Genomic DNA, 21,997 nt, shown 5'->3' on the forward strand with positions numbered 1-21,997 from the left:
CCACTGTTCTCAAGTGCTATCATGATTTCTGTATGAACAGTCTTGGACGGTCATGATCCCTTACTAAAATGCTCTTTGTTCCATCTTTCACGTTTGTTTCATCGTCTTCTCTCTCGTGCCTCGCACCTTATGGCCCAACAGGAGTATCCTCTGAACCCCAAGGCAATGAGTCTGGGAGAGCTCTACGGAGAAAATGACCTCACCACCAATGAGTGGACTGACGGAGTGCTATCGTCTCTCATGAGATTCGCCTGCGCAGGTGCTGACACTCAAATAACGTTGCTGTAAACACTGCATGTAGTATTAGTGAGCACATAGTAGGGACCGACAATTCATTCCTTTTTGTAATCTCATAGATCATCCATTTATGCACAAGCCTTATTTTTTTTTTAACACAAAATGATTTAAAGTTGTTACACTAAACCTCAAAATGTAGTGTGTAAAGGGCCTTCGGCATCTTTACATGGATCAAATCTTTGGCAGCTTACTGTGCTCAGTCTGCAGCCTGTACTCAGTTGCGTGAGAGTGCATCTGAAATTGTTTCACTATTCATCAATCTGATGAAATGGAGGGCAGGGAACCTTATCTACGATTTACTGATTTACAAATAGTGCCAAAAGATATAATGGCAACAGACCTGCAGGCCCCTTATGGATGTCATTGTAACTCTTTTCGGAGTCCAGCCACCAAACTGGGATAGTAGGCCGCTTTTTTTCCTTGCCAGGCTGTAAGGCTGTTGTTGTAAAGCTCCAAAGAGAAATTTTTTGGGCCTTGCACAAAACACAAATGATGCTGAACATATTTAGAATAGTAATGCATATACACACTAAAGCGGTGAACTCTGGAACATGTTTTCCGGAGTTTGATGGACGCAGAGGGAGATTGTCCGAATCAGTTCACAACAGCAGGAAAATCCCTGGAACATTCTGTGGCGTGCTGTGTAGAGCAGCAGGAGGCAGGACATGACGATAGTTGGGATGCGGAATTGTTTCGGGATTGTTTTGTTACTCACTATGAATTTTCCGGAGATTTTCCTTCTGTATTCTCACATGGGCTCACTCGGACATTCTCCAGACATTTGACCAGAGGGCTGACAGGAAAAGTTCTGGACACTGTACGGATTTGTGGACATTTGCGTTCTCACATACAACTCCTCTGGATGAGTTCGGGAAAATGTCTGGGCTTCACTGAATGTCTGAAAGCAGTTTGATTACCAAACACCACACAAACTCTTTTAGTGTTGACTCAGGTTTTGTGGAATCAATATTTCTGTAGGTATAGAATCTAAAACCTAAAGGTTTTAATTAAACTATAAACTGGAAAGCATCACACGTCTGAACTTTGCCACCGTATATTATATATATTCTATTATATTAGCATATTATAAATCACTTGATTTCTTTCTGTCACTGTCTGTTGCCTCTCCTCTCCATTCTTTAGATGAGAAACCAGATGAGAAGTGGATTGTGTTTGACGGGCCTGTTGACACGCTGTGGATAGAGAGCATGAACTCTGTCATGGATGACAACAAGGTGCTCACACTCATCAATGGAGAGAGAATCTCCATGCCTGAGCAGGTGAGGACAGAGCCCTTTCACCGGAGACATTTGGAGTTGTCATAGCAGGGAAAGCATGGGTGTTGCTGAGAACATTAACATTCAACCATCTTTAATTAGAATATTTACACATGTTTGTCTTTGTGTTACATGTCACCATGACTTTTAGAAAGCCTGTGTGCACATGTGAACAGCATCATTTTTATCTTTCCAAACAACACACATCTAGACATTGCCAAGTTTCACCAATTTTCCAAATGGGAAGTAGTTTGCTCAATTTAGTTCTGGGCAGCAGCTAAAGGTTCTCCGAATGAAAACATACTGGGCTGTCTTGCTTTCTGTCTTGTAAATCTGACAAAGCAAAAGCACAAATATGGAATAAGAGTAGCTGAAACCTGAGAGGGAGCCCCTCAGCTGGTTTGATCCATTGAGACGAGATTCTGGCTCTCGCAGGAACTGGAATAAAGCGACAGCCAAGAAAACTGCACTGTGTTTGTGGGTTTGTGTGCTTTACATGATTTAAAGAGGGAGAAATTAAATGAAATTTACCACAAACTAATGAGGCGAAAAGTTTATTGACTTTGCTGTTTGTTTTTATCTTGATTTTTTCTTGTGTGTAGAACACTGAAAACACAATGAAATCTTGAATATCTTTTACAATAGCTGTACTCTTGTGTGACACTGTATTGTTTATACTGAATATACTATTAACATCATAGAATCTAATTCATAGTACTCAATTTATGTGCAGTAAAATGATCTTGACATGTAAATGCTTTTGTCCTAGGTGTCTCTGCTGTTTGAAGTGGAGAACCTGGCAATGGCCTCTCCTGCTACAGTGTCTCGCTGTGGGATGGTCTACAATGATTCCACTGACCTGGGCTGGAAGCCTTTTGTTCAGTCCTGGCTGGACAAGCGACACAAGGTACAATGCACAAAAGCAAGCAAAAGTACTGTAGTGGTTATGCAATTTTCATTGCTTGCAAGTCTTTTTCCTGTAATTTACCACGTAAACAGCTTTAAATTGATATGTGCCTCAAAATACATATTGAGATTTTAAAAGATTTCCAACAAAATCATCCACATGAGTGTAACAGCATTAAATCAGAAAACGTAATTCACGGCAACAGGATTGGATCTAACATTATATAGTGTTCTGTGTCTTTTATCTGCAAATTGGAGGAGAAAGCCTTTATTGACAGATGAAGTTTTACGGTAAAACTATCTAGTGTAATGATGAGTGTCATCAAATTTGTCATGACATTTATAAAAATCAAAGTTCACACTTTGAGACAATGTTTTTTTTTTCTGTCATGCGCAAAGGATTATTACAGTGAGTTTTCCATTGAAAAATATTTGAAAAATATTTGCAGTTGTGGTTTATGCTCATAGATGCATATCCAAATGATATATATAACACGTGAAATTATCCATTCTATATGCCACAAATAAATCATATTAGCAAGAATATATTTTATACCAGTTCACACGTGTGGGGTTGATTTTTTGTAATCCCAACAGACACATTCAGAAACTCATTCAATCTGTTACCTACAATTATCTCAAAATCAACTTGACCCGCAAATATACGTGTGACAAGATGTGACCCATAATATGATATAGGCACGGAGCTGTGGCAGAGCAGTGATGGCAAAAGCTCCTGGTGCAGTATACTCTCAGGGCGCCCACTGGCACACTGAATGTGCAGGAGGAGGCACAAACTCCCTCCGTAATTTGAGTGGATTATCTTCTGCTCAGTAGAGCAAGGTCACACTCGCGCCTCTCCAAAATCCTGCAGATTTAATTTCGCTGCTTGCAAAGTGTGGATAGCTTCGTTAACTATTTAAATATTTTGATGAGACACAGGGATTTAATCTAACTAACCTAGTGTGTTTTTCAAAATTGTAATTAGAAAATCTTCAAACTCGATTTGGTATTTGTTTGTTTCAAGATGTAAGGAAGCAGTCTGTTTCATAAATAGGATGTAAGTTTTGCAAATACACTCCACACTTTGCAAAAACCTATTTGTTGTACTTTAAAGACATTAATGGTGGATTGCAAATATACACAGAAGGAGAGGAACATTAAGATTTTGAAATTAATTTGCCTGTAATCTCATTGTTTGCACAACTGTAATCAGTTCCACTCATATCACGGCAGTTGCTGCACCAAAATACCTCAGCTTCCAGTTAATTCTAACATTGACAGCATATCTGCGGCGAGTTATACCATTTTTGGGGTGTTCTGTATTTCTTTAGAACTTGCAAAAAACATAGCTAGTCAACACTCATTTGTGTTTGACATTGGACATTTTGCTCTTGTTTGCATCTGCACTGTTTTTCCAGGAAATTTATGAATGACTGCAATTTAATTCCCTTATTTTCTGTTACCAGTTCTCTTCCATCTCACTCCATTTCCCCATGTCTCCACAGGCTGAAGTGGAACATTTAAAGCGTTTGTTTGATCAGTATGTGGAGAGCACACTGAACTTTAAGAAGACTAACTGTAAGGAGCTGATCCCCATCACTGAGCTGAATGGAGTTACCTCTCTCTGCCGCCTCTATGACTCCCTGGCCACACCAAGCAATGGGGTAAGTAAAGTGCAATCTGTGACCTCCACCTCATATTGCGATCCCTCCGATGGACAACATTTTTTTTCAGACATACTTAACTGTTGATTCTTCCTCTGGTGTAATTGTCCTAAGCGTCCCCAATGTCATTTTCCTTCTTTCCTTTTCTCCAGGTGAATACCTCAAACACAGAAGACCTGGGTAGGATGGTGGAGCTTTGGTTCATCTTCAGCCTCATCTGGTCTGTATGTGCTTCTGTAGACGAAGATGGCCGCAAGAAGATGGACATCTTCCTTCGAGGGCAGGAGGGCAACTTCCCCATCAAGGTCCTCCGTCCATTCGTCATTTTTGCTATACACTAGTTTAAAAATGTCTGTTCTCTGCCAAATCAGACCATGAGAGTCATTACACTAATATTACACTATATCAGCATGATGTCCACGTGGTTTTAGAATGACAACCTGGTTCGGTTGGATTGATGTCTGCATTTTAAATGCACCACAGGAATAATACTGACAATACTGATGATACTGAAAATTGAATGAATCTGTCTCCAGGCTGCAAAGTTCACTGAACGTTTTATGTAAACTCTTTCAGGACACAGTCTATGAGTACTTTGTGGACACCAAGCACAAAAACTGGGCCTCATTTGAAGTTAAGCTGCCAAAGGACTGGCACTACAATGCCAGGTAGGAAACTTGGTGGTCCTATGTTCCTGTGTGTGTAGATGTGTTATCCATTTCACTTTCTGCCAGTCAAGTCAATTCACTTCACTGAATAACTACATGACATGACCCACATAAAATGGATATTACATATATGGTGTATCTCTCCCTCTGTCCCCATCCTGCAGTGCTCCATTCTACAAGATCATGGTCCCTACAGTGGACACAGTGCGCTACAATTTCCTGGTTAAGGCTCTGGTGTTGGGTCAGTACCCAGTGCTACTCACTGGGCCAGTGGGCACCGGTAAAACCTCTGTGGTCCAGAGTGTCCTGCAGAGCTTGGATAAAAAGTGGACTGCCCTCACTATCAACATGTCGTCACAGGTTAGGACCTTTGCATGCTCTTGTGTGTGTCTGTTCGTTGTTCCTGTTCCTCTGTCATTGTAGAAACCCGTTTATAAGATAAGGGGTTGTTAAAAATATAGTAAATATGTACTTAGTAACAGGAGAGTGTCTCTCTCTGTTCACATGTCCGCCCTCTTGATTTTCCTCAAAGCTAAATGTTGTAATTGGAATAGGCCTAATTTGTTCTGCTGTGGCAGACGTATCTACCCCTCAGCCTCGTCTCATCAAAGCTAGAATATGAATAGCATGAGGCAGATTTATATGTTTACTGGCAGGAAAGGCAGGAGATGACGTGCAGAAAATGGAAAGCGAAGCCAATGCGGAAGTGTCTAAAACCTGTATTTTCTTGAATGACCAGCAGAGGGCAAAGTCACTGGTTGCAAAAAGAAGTCAGTTTCAATATAAGTCTGTGAGAAAATGACTGTACTTCTCCCTTGATTCATAACGTCAGTAAACATTTTCCTGAGGAGTTTATGGTTCAATTTCTAGTTTCAAGTCTTCTTCAATACACCATAATGTTCATTTAGTAAATTATGGTCCCATTTATAATGAAATAGATGATAAAGCAGAGTATGCATTGAGGCATGGATACATCATGATTGACAGCTAGTACCATCCAATGTGTGCATGGTTGCAGCGGTAGGTGGATGTGCAGTGGACAAGCTCTCAGTGAGGCCCCACTCCCCAGTCCTCCACATATGGCTACTTCTGGTCGTAAAACACAAAATGGCGCCGGCCAAAATGGTAAACTCAAGTAAATGGTAAACTCAAGGCTTCAAAACAACAGTCCACAAACCAATTGGTGATGTCATTGTGGGTTGTCACATGGCCTGACCAGGTGAGCCACCAGTGTGCCCCCACATGGTGGCTCGTGGTGACAGTATAATTAATATAAAAGGGACGTATTGCTGCAATTTGACTGAATCATGTCAGAGCTGGATAACTCTGATGAAGTGCTATTAGTGAGCTTTGGAGGATGGAGACACTCATTCACCTTTACTACCAATACCATCATCACCATGCTCCGGCTCCACCCTCCAGCACGTCCTCCTCACTATTACCATTAAACTCCCATGACTTTTCTTTGAGTAACAGCAATTATTACATTATTATGCACAGCTGTCCCTACTGTTTAATATAAAAGTAAGTTAGAATATTAAAGCAAATAAAGTAAACTGGGGTAAATGAACCACATTACTGTTATCTTGGTTGTTAAGCTGAAGTCATTTACACAAGTACGCAGCTACACTTAGAGATGAACCACTGACATTAAACATCTTAATGTATTTTCTCAGTATTTCCACATAGTGAATGACGTTTCTGAGGGTTTAAACAGTTGTAATGAACACAATGAAACATCATTTCATCTCTGTTTTTTTCTCTGTTTCCACCGCTGTCCAGACCACCTCTAATAACATCCAGGCCATCATGGAGAGCCGAATAGAAAAGAGAACCAAGAGCGTGTTTGTGCCGACAGGTGGGAAGCGACTGCTTTGTTTCCTGGATGACCTCAACATGCCAGCCCATGACCTTTTTGGCTCCCAGCCGCCGCTGGAGCTGCTGCGCCTTTGGATCGACTATGGCTTCTGGTATGACCGCGAGAAACAGACCCGAAAGTTTGTCAAGGTGAGAAAGGGCAGTCAGATCAGGGCAGGCGTGAGGTTTGCACAGTGCAAGATTAAGATATTATAATTTTTTTCTTTGGGCCCCCCCCATAATGATCTCAAAATACAGTGTATTTTTCAATATGTGGAATATATTTTTTAATGTTGTGTTTGTGTGTATGGGTGTGTGTCTGCTTTGTAAGGACATGGTCTTGCTGGCGTCCATGGGGCCCCCTGGTGGAGGGAGGACCCACATCTCTGACCGCTTCCAGAGTCGATTCAGCCTCATCAACATGACCTTCCCGAATGTAAGTTCTCTCTGATTCTTACTTAAATAGTCACTGAAATATATTAAATAAACAGCAAAAAGGCACTCAAATGAATCAAAACTGAAATTATACTACGCAGGATTTATAAATTGTGTTCTTTCATGTAGTGTAGTGAAATGAGCCACACCCATTTAAACAGCTTCTGTTATTTAGTTTATGTGTATCTTCCCTCCATTTTGTGTCCATTTCACAACCACTTTTTGTCTTACTATACAGAGGTTGCTCTTAAACACAATAATTGCTGTGATGATAATGATAACCCACCCAGGAGATTGTGATTGACTCAATGGCTGACAGCAACTATTTTCCCCCCTGCTAATTTACCACCTTACATCTCTTTGTTCCCTTCTTTTGCTTTTCACTTGAGTAGCCTTGCCTCTCGAATATTTCTTGTGAAGTGGGCAACCTGAAATGGAATTGGTACACCCTTCTCTTGAACGCAGCAACTTTGAAATCTTTGTATTTTATTGCCATGACTGCATAATTTACAAGATGTCCCAAACTTGAACAAGCCCATCTTCTCTGCACGCAGGAGTCCCAGATCAGGCGGATCTACAGTACCATGATCAACCAAAAACTCGAGAGCTTTAAAGAGGAGCTGAAGCCCATTGGAGAGATTCTGACTACGGCCACTTTAGAACTATATTATGCTATTGTAGCTCAATTTCTTCCCACTCCTGCCAAGATACACTACCTCTTCAATCTCAGGGATATCTCCAAGGTACACAATAAGACATAATGTCGATGGGTTAGATTGATACAAGTGTCCCACAACACATTAATAAACCACCTGACAATGCAGTATGTTTTCAAGAATATTACAACAGGAGTTTCAAATAAGGGAGTCTAACTTAGGAAGAATCTATACACTTAGCCTCAATTAGTGTTTCAGGATAACCAGCATCACATGCTATGGTAAAAGATTTTCCTCAAATTAACCTTATGTATATTTAACTATTTGGTCATTTCAGTAACAATGGTTATGAGGTTATTTATTTACTTCTATGCTCCGCATATTAAAATTGTTATATTATACAATATTTTTTTGTTCTGTTCCACCACTGCTAGGTGTTCCAGGGCCTGCTAAGAGCTCACCCAGACTACCATGACACCAAAACCAACGTCACTAGACTTTGGACCCATGAGTGCTTCAGGTAAGCAACCAATTTTCTTTCATCAAATCTTTTAATGATTCATAGTCAAATAGCGTATTTACCATAGCTCTAGCCTGATGGTGACAGGGTCATAATTTGTCACTATCCCATATCTAAGGTGTAGAATTTGTAAATATATAAACATATGGATGCTTTTGTTATGTATTAGAGCAACTGGATAGTATTTGTTGTTGCTGATTTCAGGGTTTTCTCCGACCGGCTTGTGGATCACGGTGACATGGAGGCCTTTGTTGCTTTGATGGATGAGAAACTGGGCTCACACTTTGACCTCACCATCAGCAGCATGTGCCCCAACAAACAAAAACCAATATTTGGTAGATTACATTCATTACTGTACACACACACAGTAAATGCATGCAGCGATGTCAGGATCACATTGACTCAGGCTATTTAAAATGAGTGTAAAGAGTTAAGAGTTAAAAAATAATCATGGTTTAATCATTTCATGACTGATACCTTACATTTTATGTGTGTGTGTGTGTGTGTGTGTGTGTGTGTGTGTGTCTCAGGTGACTTCCTGAGTGAGTATCATGTGTATCAGGACCTACTGGACATGAGCGGTCTCAAGATGTTCATGGAAGCCAAGCTTGAGGACTACAACCTGACGCCTGGCGTAGTGCCCATGAGCCTGGTGCTCTTCCGAGACGCCATCGAGCACAGTGCGTTTCAGTGCACAACAACCACACGTACTTCAATGGGCAACACACGAAACATTGAAATCACCCGATGGTTCAACCCAGTCTCCATTCATCACATTCTGTCCTGTCAATCTTGTTTGTTACCACATAGGAGTTCCTCGTCTGCTGCACTCTGATGGGTCGTTGCTCTGTTAACAGTTCCATGATTCTGGCCCAGTTTGAAACACAGCATGAAAATAAAAACACAGCTTTTACTAAAAGCTCAGAGAGAGAGAAGGCCTCTCACTACCAGGCTATGCTCTCCACACACTGCTGTTAATGTGCCACTTCACCACATGCCAATGTAAATCAGTAGAGGTAGCAGGATTGACACTAGTTTGTGTGTATAGTTGGTTTGTGCGTGTGGACAGGGATCACCTGGCACACTAAAAGCCCCTTTAAGATTTGGTTTAGAACAAATTGCACACTGTGCTACATGCAAAATGATGTTTTAGCAATGCTAGCAATTTAGTCTTCTGATGTGAAGTCAAAACATCTCCAACATGCCAGTTGGAAGAGCCATTCAGATAATAATTATAACAATACTGTAAATTAAGAACTTTCGGATGAAACTTATGAAATGTGCAATATTTTTGTGTTTCACTCCTCAGTAACCCGTGTGGTACGTGTGATCAGTCAGCTCAGGGGCAACATGCTGCTGGTCGGTGTTGGGGGCTCCGGTCGACAGAGCCTGTCTAAGATGGCCGCCTCCATCTGTGAGTACCAGGTATTCCAGGTGGAAGTCACCAAGCAGTACCGCAAGCAGGAGTTTAGAGAAGGTGAGATCAAGCACGTCACTGTCACATGAAAGTGTTTTCAAGAGAAAAGGTAAAGCGTTGCGCTGTCCCACTTCTTGGAAATTAAAACAAGGAAAGTTCAAAACAAAGTTTGAACAACCATGCACTCACTTTGTACAGTGACTCCCTCCCATGCCCTCTTCAGTCAGCTACAGTTCAATGGGAGTTTTTCTCTGTCCTTGCATTCAGACATTAAGAGGCTGTACCGTTTGGCTGGTGTGGACAACAAGCCCACAGTCTTCCTGTTCAGCGACACCCAGCTCGTAGATGAATCATTCCTAGAGGACATCAATAACATCCTGAGCTCTGGAGAGGTGCCCAACCTCTACAAGCAGGATGAGTTTGTTGAGGTCTGTATTGTCCTTGTTGTCCCCCTGTCTGTCTATATGTCTGTACATCTATCTAACTGAAGCATCTATCTTTATTTTTCTTTCTTTCATCTTTTTTCATGTCTATTTGCATTCTTGTTTGATGTAAACCACTTGGGAAGCATTGGATGCATCAGTACACCAAATTTAGGTCAAAGCAGGACATTTATTCTTGTTTTTTGTCTGTACTGTCTACCAATCGGTAAACCCTATCATTTCTAAATTATGTGTAAATGCAAGATTGATTTTTATAATGGATAAAAGCTTTCCCCACTTGCCTAAATATCCAAATTCTAAATGTTCGCAGTTGTTCAAATTCTTAACACAAGAACCTCGTTCTTCGTAAATTATTACTGCATTTTACAAATTATCCTCGATACAAAGCAGGAAGTTTCTGTTCATGCAATTTCTTTATCGTGCAAGACTAATCAGACTGCAGGGGCTGACTTTGTTTTTAAGTCAGTTTTTAATGAGTAACACACAGCCTCCAATATGTGTTGAACTCGTCTACTGCGAGCTCATGTGCATCTGCAGATCATTGAATCTTTTGATTAAAACACATATCAAGTCAGTTGAAACCTTATTCCAGTTCTCATAACATGTGACTCTGCCTTCAGGTTTGCAGTGCTCTGACAGATTCTGCCAGGAAAGACAAGGTGGTGGAGACTCCTGACTCCCTGTTTTGCTACCTGATAGAGCGAGTCAGGAACAACCTGCACATAGTGCTGTGTATGAGCCCAGTGGGAGAGCCCTTCAGGTAGATACCGACACTGCTGCCTGCAGGTCACTGTCAGGCAATACATTTACAGAAATTAGCACAGTATGAATCACATTTCAATCCCTATAGGATGAAGAGCCACGTTGTGTGAGCATTACTCATAGCTTGACTTACAACACAGGATTACGTAAAACATGTTGTTTTTTTTGACATTTTATTTTCCACACAAATTAAATACTGGCCTTCACAGTGTCCAGGAGTCTGTATTTCTATAACCAGACAGTTTTCTGACATTTGTGTCACAGAATTTTCATCCCTGCAGGTTGCCATATTCAATACGCCTGTATCCAAAAAACAATCTCAGAGTGTCTTTGCTAATAAATTCTAGTCATAGAATCATACAGACAGAGTTTGTGGATAAAGAAAATGTAGATACACTGGTAGTCTTCTCTAGCGTGACAGTGTCTCTCTGCAGCTCCTCAAAATTATACTGGTGACAGAGAGTCATGTCTTGCTATGAAACAGTGTGATAATGGCTGACTGACACTTGGTGCGGACGCTGTGACAGAGAGGGTCAGCTTTCTGCACACATACAGACATAGTACACACAAAGATGGACACACATTTTCTGCTGTTCACTCTCTGTCTCCCTCATCACACACATTACTTTTCATACACCCCAAAAACACGTCCTCCCCCTCAAGCACCGATGGCCTGGTTGGGATTAGTGGCACAGGGTAGTGGTCACGTATAAAGCTGTTAACTGTGCTGGCAGGAAGCATTTCCTAGAGCTAATCACCACCCTCTGTGAGACGAGACATCCTTGGCCCTCTGACCAACGAGCTGCGAGCAGGTTTCATATCTCATTGCCAGAGCTGAGGGAGCCCTGCTGCAGCAATTAACCATGTCAACTCACCTACTCACACTGTAGATCTGGAGCATTTTTTATTGTGGAAGGTTCTTTTAAAATGAGTGTGTTAAGAGCTTGTGAGTCATACTGCATTAAACTAGCCTGTGGTGTTTAGATCCATCTGAAAAGACAGCCTTTGAGCCAAAGAAATACAGCATTAGTTCGAATGATTTTGAAGCTTATCCAGGGAGCTTTATTATTCTCTACAGTGCTCTGCCAAATGTACCTGCACCAGTTTACAGACCCCATGTGGACAGGGCTATGATTGTGATCATTATATGAACTAATTATATATGAATAGAGTTCATAAATTGCCATTTGCCAACAGGAACCACATTCTCCAGTACCCTGCGCTCGTCAACTGCACCACCATTGACTGGTTCTGTGAGTGGCCCAAAGAAGCTCTGCTGGAGGTGGCTCAGAGGTACTTGGACGGCCTGGAGCTGGGATCCATGAAGGAGGTGAGGCATGCACACGCATAAACACATTTTTACACGTGGGCACTTGATTTCACATGGTCATGGATGTAAACTGGTGCCCATCCTGATGCATTCTCACACATGAATATAGCTGTATAGTTAATTACATGACTATGGTGTCAGCCTTTAAATCAGATAGATAGAGGGGAGGGGATATCTGTGTGGAATGAAGGCAGTCACCTGAATATGACTCAAATAAAGAAAGTTTAAATAAGAAATATTCAAATAATGAAATTGAACATTATTTTTCAGTTTTCCACAGTAGTTAATTAATGTTTGTGCTTGTTAAACAATGTCTACGACTAATTTCACTTACAGTACAAGCTTTAAAACTTTAATCACTCTGGGTTTTGTAATCCTTTTCTTGAGTATTGATTTCACTTGAATACCACCAAAAAAAGCTTATCCCTTATTGTTGCAAAGCACCGCTTTCCAAGAAGTGTAATCGTGATGAATAAAAACTGAAAATGTTAAGTTTAGAAAACAGAAATCTGTCACTTTAAACTGCACTAAACCCTGCCCTTTCACTTCAGACTATATCAGTCACCACACAAATGAAAAAACAAAATGATTTGACCCCTGACTTTGCGTTTTTACTGTTTAATCTTTACATCACCATGTTTACATGTGCTGCGGATGTTTTCCAGATCCAGACAAAGGTTGCCAGCATCTTTGTGACCACACACCAGTCTGTGGCACAGGTCTCCCAACAGATGAAGCTGGAGCTGAAAAGACATAATTATGTGACACCCACCAACTACCTGGAGCTTGTGTCTGGATACAAGAAGTAGACACCTTTCCTAACCTTCTCCTTACTCATTCTCCTTTTATCATCTCTTTTCACACTACCTTCGAGTGCTTCATCTTTGCTTTGGTGGGGCAAAAAACATGTGTACATAAATACATATACATGTGGTGCAAGAGTGTGTTTCTCTGGGTGTTATTCTGTTTAAGTTAAACCCGAACAAGCAGGAGCATAAAGCTAGTGTGTGTGCGTGTGTGTGTGTGCGTCCGTCCATCCATCCAGGCTGTTGGCAGAGAAACGCAGTGAGTTGGGGGAGCAGGTGAGCAAGCTGCGCAACGGCCTTTTCAAGATCAGCGACACCCGCGAGAAGGTGGAGGGCATGTCTCTGGAGCTGGAGGAGGCCAAGAAGCAGGTGGCAGAGTTCCAGAAACAGTGTGACGAGTACCTGTCCGTCATTTTGCAGCAGACAAGAGAGGCTGACAAGCAGAAGAAGGTAAATTAAATTGGTTTTTTTAAGGTATTAACATGGGTAGATTCCACCTGAATTACCCAGTCATTTGGTGAATTATGTTTGGAAAAGGCATATGATCGCCAGGAACACATTGGTTTATGTGTGTGTGTGTGTGTGTGTTTGTGTTGAGGCGGTAAGTGCCCACAGTGAGAAAATTGGAGCTGAAGAGTTACAGTGTAAAGCCTTGGCTGAGAATGCTCAGAGAGACCTGGACGAGGCCCTGCCTGCCCTGGAGGAGGCTATGAAGGTACATGTCCTGATGACCATTTTATGATCATTTTGTCATGTTGATTGTTTTAAAATTTAATTGAAACATGACCCAGCGAGCAATATCCCTTGTCTTTTTACCTCCTCACTTTCTCTCATTCATTTCTAGGCTCTGGAGTCTCTGAATAAGAAGGACATGACGGAGATCAAGTCATATGGCTGCCCCCCAGCATTGGTGGAGACAGTCATGACGGCTGTCATGACCCTTCAGGGCAAGGAGCCTACCTGGGCAGAGGCCAAGAGACAGCTGGGTGAGAGATGGCAACAGTGCAGATTTCAAGTTTGTCAAAGAAACAGAATAACTGGGACAACTGAACTGCTCCAAAACTTTGAATAAGGGGATTTCAGATATTTTATTAGACCTCCCCTCAGATTTGGGCACAACCAATGTGATTTTTATGTTTTTCTGACCTGTGAGAACTTGAAATGTTTCCTGGCAGGTGAGTCCAACTTCATCAAAACATTAGTTAACTTCGACAAGGACAATATACCGGACCGTGTGTTGAAGAAGATCGGTCAGTACTGCAGACACGTAGACTTCCGGCCAGAGATCATCGGCAAAGTGTCACTGGCTGCCAAGTCCCTCTGCATGTGGGTGAGAGCCATGGAGGTAAGAGGGTGTCAGGGTCACACACACACACACACACACACACACACACACACACACCTACACACCTGCTGCTATAAATAGACACCATGAACCCACATGCATACATAATGTTTTTCTAATTAATAATTTTTTTGATAGTTAGTATTTAATGCATGCTAATTTTGTTGAATGAAAATATGAACAGGAAAATAGGATGCAAAACTAAATCCATGGATGTGGTCACTGTTTCTCCAGGAGTATGGACGTATCTTCAGGGTGGTGGAGCCGAAGCGGGCCCAACTGAACGCTGCCATGTCCCAGCTGGCGGAGAAACAAGCTGCGCTGGCTGAGGCCCAGAACAAACTACGAGAGGTATGGACCTCAGGGCCCCTGGCAGCCAGTCTGACAGATGTCGAGACGTTAGCCTGGTTCATATACTACAGTATATACTATATTCATGTACAAATGCCTCAGCCATTACTGTAAGTCCAATTTATGTACAACAGGGCCAATATAATTGTGTGAGCATGCGTGTGTGTGTGTGTGAGAGCAGGTGGCAGAGAAGCTAGACGAACTGAAAAGGTCACACGGTGAGAAGCTGGACATGAAGGAGAGTTTGAGGAAGAAATCAGAGGAGATGGAGGTCAAACTGGATCGAGCTGACAAACTGGTGACTGGACTTGCTGGAGAACGGGTTCGCTGGGAAGAGAGAGTTGCTGTAGGCCCTGCGCGCGCACACACACACACACACACAGACTTATACACAGCAGTAATAAACCTCCTTTTCAGGTCCAAAAATTGGTCCTTTGAAACTTTGTAAGGACTTAAAAAAATAAAAACAGATCATTACATCAGTCATAAATCACACACACATTTTACCAATGTATGTGTGTGTGTGTGTGTGTGTGCTTCAGGGTCTTGAGGAGAACATGGGATACCTTGTAGGAGACTGTTTGCTCGCAGCGTCTTTCCTATCCTACATGGGACCCTTCCTCTCTAACTACAGAGATGAGCTGCTTTCCATCTGGATGAAGGAGGTGAGGCAAAGCCTGGCATGTACTTGTACTCCCTCTGCTGTTTCCAGCTAGTCATGAAACACATCCCATTTTTTAAATTCCACTTTTTCCTCTCTCTCTATCGCTGGATTTGCCCTCTGCTCAGGTGCAGGGCGCAGAAATCCTGTGCACACCAGGGTTCAGTTTTGCGACTTTTCTGTCCAAACCCACGGCAGTGAGGGACTGGAACATTCAGGGGCTGCCCTCGGACGCATTCTCTACTGAGAATGGAGTTATCGTTACCCGCGGAAACAGGTCAGTATACCAATTTTTTAATCAAATGGTTTAATAACTGAGGAGTCTGTACTTCTTTCCGGACTAGATGTAGTAAGGATAGTACGTTAAATGGTTTGGGATTTGCACATTTTGGATATGGTTGTGTTCACTGTATGAAATGTATGAAAATGGTTTTCATACTGTAAATGCAAGTTGTATTTATTTCCCTTCTCTCAAGATGGCCACTGATGGTTGACCCTCAAGGCCAAGCTCTGAAGTGGATCAAGAATATGGAGATGAAAAGGGTAAGTCTTGGCTCAGCCAATCTTGATTTTTTAAATTCAACTTTTGGGGTATTTACTGGTAGAAAGTTTGACTTCAGACAGGGAATGCGGTAGGATTTTACAAATGAATCAATTAAAACTATTCACAGTTTCACACGTTGCTTCCCATTTAATGCCACTGATGATAATGAAAAATAAAAATTTTTAAAAAGTAGTTGTAGTAAATACAGTTGTCTGAAACAGCAGCACAGGTGATGCTACGCCACCACACGCATTAGGAAAGTTGCTACCTCAACTTTAAATATTTAATATGAATGTCTATCCAGAGGTATATATATATATATATATATATATATATATATATATATATATATATATATATACATATATGATATATTTGTTGAGTAAATCACTGGAAAGGTTTTCATTCGGCAATCTACTTGTTGGAAATGGCCCAACGAAATACATTAAATTTATAATCAATTTGTGATTCCACACAAAGTTTTCCCAGAAACTTTTACAAATTAACATGAAAAAAACTTCTCTGTCTTTCCTCCAATCATCTTTCACCAAACTTTTTCCTAACAGACCTTTAGATGTGTTTTGGTCATATTTAAAGTTTGTCTGGATATCAGATGAGAAGTGTAGAAACATTTTTTGATCATTATGAAACTGTGTTGCCACACTGTCCTGTACTTTCACGCTGCTCATTCGACCTTACATGATGCATGATGTGGTACTCATCACTGTGTAATATATATTAAAAAATAAGGGATGGTGCACCAGAAGCAAGAATAGAACTACACACTTTTTATTTATAAATGTCTCCGACTTCAGGCACCTCATTATATCACTTCTTGAGACATGATTCCAGGACTGGCTGAATTTATATTTCCCATGATAAATGCTGAACTTGTGAAAACTGCCTTGCAGTGCTTCGCACAATATAAATGGGGTAAATGATACTGACACATCAAAGTTTCATCTCATTGGATGAATTTAAACTTAGAACATTTTTAGATATGCCGGTGATTGTTCCTCATGGTATGTGCTTGAATGTGACAAGCTGTGTTTTTTTTGGTTGTGTCTTATCTCTTGTTCTATTTCTCCAGCTGTACTCAGGTCTCTCTTATCAAAGAGCTCTTTATATACTGACTAACTGATTACATCAGAAGTATATGTAACTAATTGCTCTCACTGTCCTCTGTGTGCATATGTGCAGGGTCTGAAAATGATAGACTTCCAAATGCCAGACTACCTGCGCGTGCTGGAGAGTGCCATCCAGTTTGGGCACCCTGTTCTGCTGCAGAACGTACAGGAGGAGTTGGAACCATCTCTCAATCCGATCCTCAACAAGTCTCTGACGCGAATAGGTGAGACACGCGCATGCACATTCACACAACAACATACCAGCTGTTCGGGATTTTCTGAAGACACTTTTCAGATAAATATCAGTGTTTAGTGTTGCATACAGTTAATTGGGCTTTTACCAGGCGGCAGGCTGATGTTGAAGCTGGGTGATAAGGAGGTGGAGTACTGTCCAGAGTTCCGTTTTTACATCACCACCAAGCTGTCTAACCCCCACTACACGCCAGAGATTTCTGCAAAGACCACCATAGTCAACTTCGCTGTCAAGGAACAGGTGTGTGGCTCTGTTTTACTATTGTTTACCTCTCTACTTGTGTGTATATCCTCATAGGTGTGGCAGCTGAAAGAATGTGATGCTGGCCAAAAGTTTATATGGATGGGATTTTTAATGTGTGTGTGTGTGTGTGTGTGTGTGTGTGATTGCAGGGACTGGAAGCGCAACTGTTGGGGACAGTGGTGCGTAAGGAGCGTCCAGAGCTCGAAGAACAGAAGGACTCTTTGGTGATCAGCATTGCCGCTGGCAAGACAAAACTGCAGGAACTGGAAGATGAGATCCTCAGGTTGTTTGGCTGACTGTTTAGGACACTTTTTCTTTAATACATGCATACACATGAAGTTTAGGTTAAATATACAGTCTATAAGTAATAATAGTGGTAGTACAGTACTACCAGCTGTAATAGTTGTAGTTGTAAAAACATTGCAGCAAGACCTATCTCCCTCAGAACCAGTGATTAAAGGTATTTATTAGTTGAAGGCCCAAAACAATAAAGAATTATTTTAGTCGTTTTAGTAACTAATGGTTTACTTGTCAAGTAGTAGAAATTTGCATCTAGGTAGCAACAGGAATTGACAGAGGGACCACTTAACAACATCCTATTTACCATAAAATCCCATCTAGCAACTTTACAGTAGAACTTCAGAGACCACGAGTTGTACATATGAATCTGTTCTGTAAGTCACTTAACAGCCACCCAGTAGCACCACCGCAACCAGATTAAACAGCAGCTGTACTTCTGCAGTGATCCGATTATGTCTCAGAAACAGGAATAATAAATAATGAAATAGTAGTAATGACTTGTCAACAGCACAGAACATCTGAGCTGGTGTTTTCATCTTGTCTTTCTTCTCCAACGGTTTGTCTTTTAAAGCAAATCATGTTCTCTTGTCAGGAAGTTCTCAAAGCATACTCACAACTTTAATGTATCTTGTGGTTTTCTTTTTAAACATTAATTATTACAATACCTAGCCCTTAGGCTTTTGAGTTTACAATATTTTTTTCACTGGCAGTGTTTGTTGGAGTTATCTACGCAGTCTTGTTTTTTTTTTGTGTCGTATTTACATGTTTCAACTTGACCAGGCTGCTGAATGATGCAACTGGCTCCCTGTTGGACGATGTGCAGCTGGTGAACACGCTGCAGACATCCAAAGTGACGTCCACTGATGTTTCGGAGCAGCTGGAGAGCAGTGAACATACCGAAATCAAGATTGACTCTGCTAGAGAGGTCAGATGTCAGATCAATGGATAAATAAATCAAAATTTTAACTCTGGTTTTCCCTGTGCATTTGCATGTCAGTTTGTTCACACTTGATGTACTCTCTCTTAACAGGGCTACCGTCCATGTGCCGAGCGAGCCTCCATTCTCTTCTTCATCCTAAACAACATGGGCCTCATTGACCCCATGTACCAGTTCTCACTGGATGCCTACATTAACCTCTTCAACCACAGCATAGAGAAGAGCAAGCGCAGTCACAAGCTGGAGGAGAGGATCACCAACCTCAATGACTACCACACATACGCAGTGTACAGGTCAGCAAGAGAGGCCCTTTTCAGTCAGTGATGTACCAATAAGCTGTGTAAGCTAAAGATGTAGCACTGTGATGTGTAATAGAGCTGGAGTCCTTCCAGTCATTTACTAAGTGACGAACTTAAACTCAAAATTTTGTTTGTTGCAATTGTGTCTTTGATAAAGTTGTTGAAACTATAACTAATCAGTTCACATATCAGTTGAAATTATTAGTCTTTCACTATGTCTGTGGGCTGTATTATTCCGCGTGCCTAACCATCTCCGTGTGTTATCCTCTCCAGGTACGCATGTCGTGGTCTGTTCGAGGTCCACAAGCTTCTCTTCAGCTTCCAGATGTGTGCCAAAATCCTGGAGGTGACTGGGAAACTCAACATGGATGAGTACAGTTTCTTCCTCCGAGGAGGACTCGTAAGAAAACACAGAACACACACACACACACACACACACAAACATCCTGTCTTTGTCTCATCTGATGTTGCGTACTCCGACCCAACAAACATTTTATTTTCAAACACAATTCAAGACATTCCAGTAACGTATTGGTGTGTTATGTATTGATCCGCTGATGGACGGATGGTTTGACGACCGAAAAAACTGCTGTGTGTTTTTAGGTACTTGATAAGGAGGAACAGATGGACAACCCCTGTACCAGTTGGCTGGCAGACTCCAGCTGGGACAACATCACAGAGCTTGATAAGCTGCCCAACTTCCATGGCCTGATGGTTTCCTTTGAACAGTACCCCCGAGAGTGGAACCTTTGGTTCACCAGTGCTGAGCCAGAGAATGCCACATTACCAGGTCTGTATATGTAAGGGGGAGGTCTTCATTTTTATTTTGCTTTTTCATTTGCTTTTGAAGAATATTCTCTCTACTTGGAAAAATCCTGCTGACGTATAATCTGCCAAAAGGCAGGGCTTGTTGGTGTTCGAGACATTAGTACATTTTAATGCTATGGGTGTATGCAGTATACTGTACCCTGTTCATAATAAACATATCTTCTCCTCTGCTATATTTAACAACTGATTATCTAATAATGGTTGGTTCACCGGAGACAAAGAGGTGTTTGTTCGTATTTGTCTTCTTTTGCTTTTTTCATCATTCATTATATCCTTTGTTCACAACTCTTTTCTTTTTCCTATGCTGTCCTTCACCCCTTCCTTTCTTCTCTGTATTTTTTTTTTTTAGGTGATTGGGAGAATAACTGTAATGAACTCCAGAAAATGTTGGTCGTGCGCTCCCTGCGTCAGGACCGCGTCTCCTTGGGTGTCACCCACTTCATCGTTAACAACCTCGGCTCTCGCTTTGTGGAGCCGCCGGTTCTCGACATGAAGGCTGTGAGTGTCGGCTCTTGTCAATTTAACCCCTGTTGTTTCTGTTGCCTTGAGTATTAGTTTGCAGGCTTTGAATTTGAATGACGTGAGTGAGTTATGTGATTCATGCATCATTGATGTAAATAGGGTTCATTTGACATCTTGTAATCTCTCAAAAACACATCACAGAGTTTTTGTTTGGTGTCAAGTGAGTGACACCGTGTTGGCTCACCCATTCTCACTTTCTTTCTCCTTTTGTTGCCAACTCTTCTCTCTGTCCTCGGCTCAGGTTGTGGAGGAATCCACCTGCAGGAGTCCTCTGATCTTTGTTTTGTCTCCTGGGGTGGACCCCACTGGAGCCCTGCTGCATCTGGCCGAAGACTCTGGTATGAGCAAGAACTTCCACGCTCTCTCTCTTGGCCAGGGACAGGCCCCCATCGCAAAGAGCATGATTGAAGAGGGCGTCAAAAATGGTACAAAATAAATTGCTCCGTTCATATTCCTGCTCCTCTGTCTCAGATTAATTTAGTTTTTGCTTAGTGTTAGTTTTTTCCCCCACAACTGTTTGTTCTGGATAGTGTGCCTGAAGTGCTTGAAGTATGCCTTCTATTCATTTTTTCATTCTTTGGGTCACCCCAAAATTGCCCGGACACACATATACAGCTAAACATGACATGAAAAACATTATGCATTAGCATTATGCCCGCTTATCTCAAGAACTCTCTCCCCAGGTCACTGGGTATTCCTTGCCAACTGCCACCTCTCTCTCTCATGGATGCCTGAGCTGGACAAGCTGGTGGAGCAGCTACAAGTGCAGGAGCCCCACCCCAACTTCCGACTCTGGCTCAGCTCTTCGCCACACCCCGAATTTCCCATTACCATCCTGCAAGGTGGGATCAAGATGACCACTGAACCACCAAAGGTAATGTAATTCCTATACTTAAGGCTACGACCATTCTACTACGCTGTCATTTTAAAAATAAAATGTACAGTCAAGCGAGGAGTAACCTCTGTCCATAATAACATACCTGAAAATGTATGTCACATGGCCGTTCACATACATTGAGCATGTGTGTACGAGTGCAAACAGGGAGCAGATTGTCTACTCTGCAGTCGGTCGCTTAGTTACAGAAAATACTTCTTGTGTTGACTCTGCCCACTGTCCTCAGGGTGTGAAATCCAACATGAAGCGTCTGTACCAGCTTGTGACGGAGGCTCAGTTCAACCGCTGTTCAAGACCCATCTTCTACCGGAAGCTCCTCTTCTCCCTCTGCTTCTTTCACAGCATCCTGCTGGAAAGGAAGAAGTTCCTACAGCTGGGCTGGAACATTGTTTATGGCTTCAACGATTCCGACTTTGAGGTCAGGCCCTCATGTGATACCCTGACAGATGCTGAAAACGAATGAATGATGCAGTGGAGATGATCGTGATGCGGTTGTAATTGTGTTGGTGACTGAGTGGATGAGGAGGATTTTGCCTTGTCAGTAATCTACTTTAAACCACAGATAAAGACTTAAATCAGGCAGAAAGGCCATTTTGTACTGTGTCAGAGTAAAGGCCGATGAGACTGATGGATAATGATGATCTAGTTGAA

At 41.8% G+C, this 21,997-nt stretch overlaps 1 protein-coding gene across 2 annotated transcripts in view; it reads left to right on the forward strand.

Moving 5' to 3' along the window:
* Positions 1-21,997, forward strand: part of dnah2 (dynein, axonemal, heavy chain 2) — a 59,631-nt gene that overhangs the window by 29,516 nt on the left and 8,118 nt on the right. For both annotated transcript variants that reach the window (XM_047330456.1, XM_047330457.1), the window contains exons 43-80: positions 142-259; positions 1,441-1,577; positions 2,344-2,481; positions 3,989-4,147; positions 4,300-4,452; positions 4,724-4,815; positions 4,980-5,175; positions 6,598-6,822; positions 7,004-7,108; positions 7,662-7,850; positions 8,198-8,283; positions 8,488-8,618; positions 8,814-8,963; positions 9,593-9,760; positions 9,968-10,128; positions 10,764-10,903; positions 12,103-12,235; positions 12,901-13,040; positions 13,281-13,491; positions 13,640-13,756; positions 13,886-14,027; positions 14,217-14,386; positions 14,621-14,737; positions 14,919-15,083; positions 15,280-15,402; positions 15,527-15,675; positions 15,875-15,941; positions 17,143-17,293; positions 17,414-17,562; positions 17,715-17,848; positions 18,646-18,790; positions 18,896-19,095; positions 19,375-19,501; positions 19,705-19,891; positions 20,279-20,427; positions 20,693-20,876; positions 21,135-21,325; positions 21,573-21,764. In XM_047330456.1, the coding sequence (XP_047186412.1) occupies positions 142-259; positions 1,441-1,577; positions 2,344-2,481; positions 3,989-4,147; positions 4,300-4,452; positions 4,724-4,815; positions 4,980-5,175; positions 6,598-6,822; positions 7,004-7,108; positions 7,662-7,850; positions 8,198-8,283; positions 8,488-8,618; positions 8,814-8,963; positions 9,593-9,760; positions 9,968-10,128; positions 10,764-10,903; positions 12,103-12,235; positions 12,901-13,040; positions 13,281-13,491; positions 13,640-13,756; positions 13,886-14,027; positions 14,217-14,386; positions 14,621-14,737; positions 14,919-15,083; positions 15,280-15,402; positions 15,527-15,675; positions 15,875-15,941; positions 17,143-17,293; positions 17,414-17,562; positions 17,715-17,848; positions 18,646-18,790; positions 18,896-19,095; positions 19,375-19,501; positions 19,705-19,891; positions 20,279-20,427; positions 20,693-20,876; positions 21,135-21,325; positions 21,573-21,764 (5,691 nt within the window). The remainder of the gene's footprint in view (positions 1-141; positions 260-1,440; positions 1,578-2,343; positions 2,482-3,988; positions 4,148-4,299; positions 4,453-4,723; positions 4,816-4,979; positions 5,176-6,597; positions 6,823-7,003; positions 7,109-7,661; positions 7,851-8,197; positions 8,284-8,487; positions 8,619-8,813; positions 8,964-9,592; positions 9,761-9,967; positions 10,129-10,763; positions 10,904-12,102; positions 12,236-12,900; positions 13,041-13,280; positions 13,492-13,639; positions 13,757-13,885; positions 14,028-14,216; positions 14,387-14,620; positions 14,738-14,918; positions 15,084-15,279; positions 15,403-15,526; positions 15,676-15,874; positions 15,942-17,142; positions 17,294-17,413; positions 17,563-17,714; positions 17,849-18,645; positions 18,791-18,895; positions 19,096-19,374; positions 19,502-19,704; positions 19,892-20,278; positions 20,428-20,692; positions 20,877-21,134; positions 21,326-21,572; positions 21,765-21,997) is intronic.

Source organism: Scophthalmus maximus, chromosome 2 (assembly GCF_022379125.1).
Source record: "Scophthalmus maximus strain ysfricsl-2021 chromosome 2, ASM2237912v1, whole genome shotgun sequence".
Classification (NCBI taxonomy): domain Eukaryota; kingdom Metazoa; phylum Chordata; class Actinopteri; order Pleuronectiformes; family Scophthalmidae; genus Scophthalmus; species Scophthalmus maximus.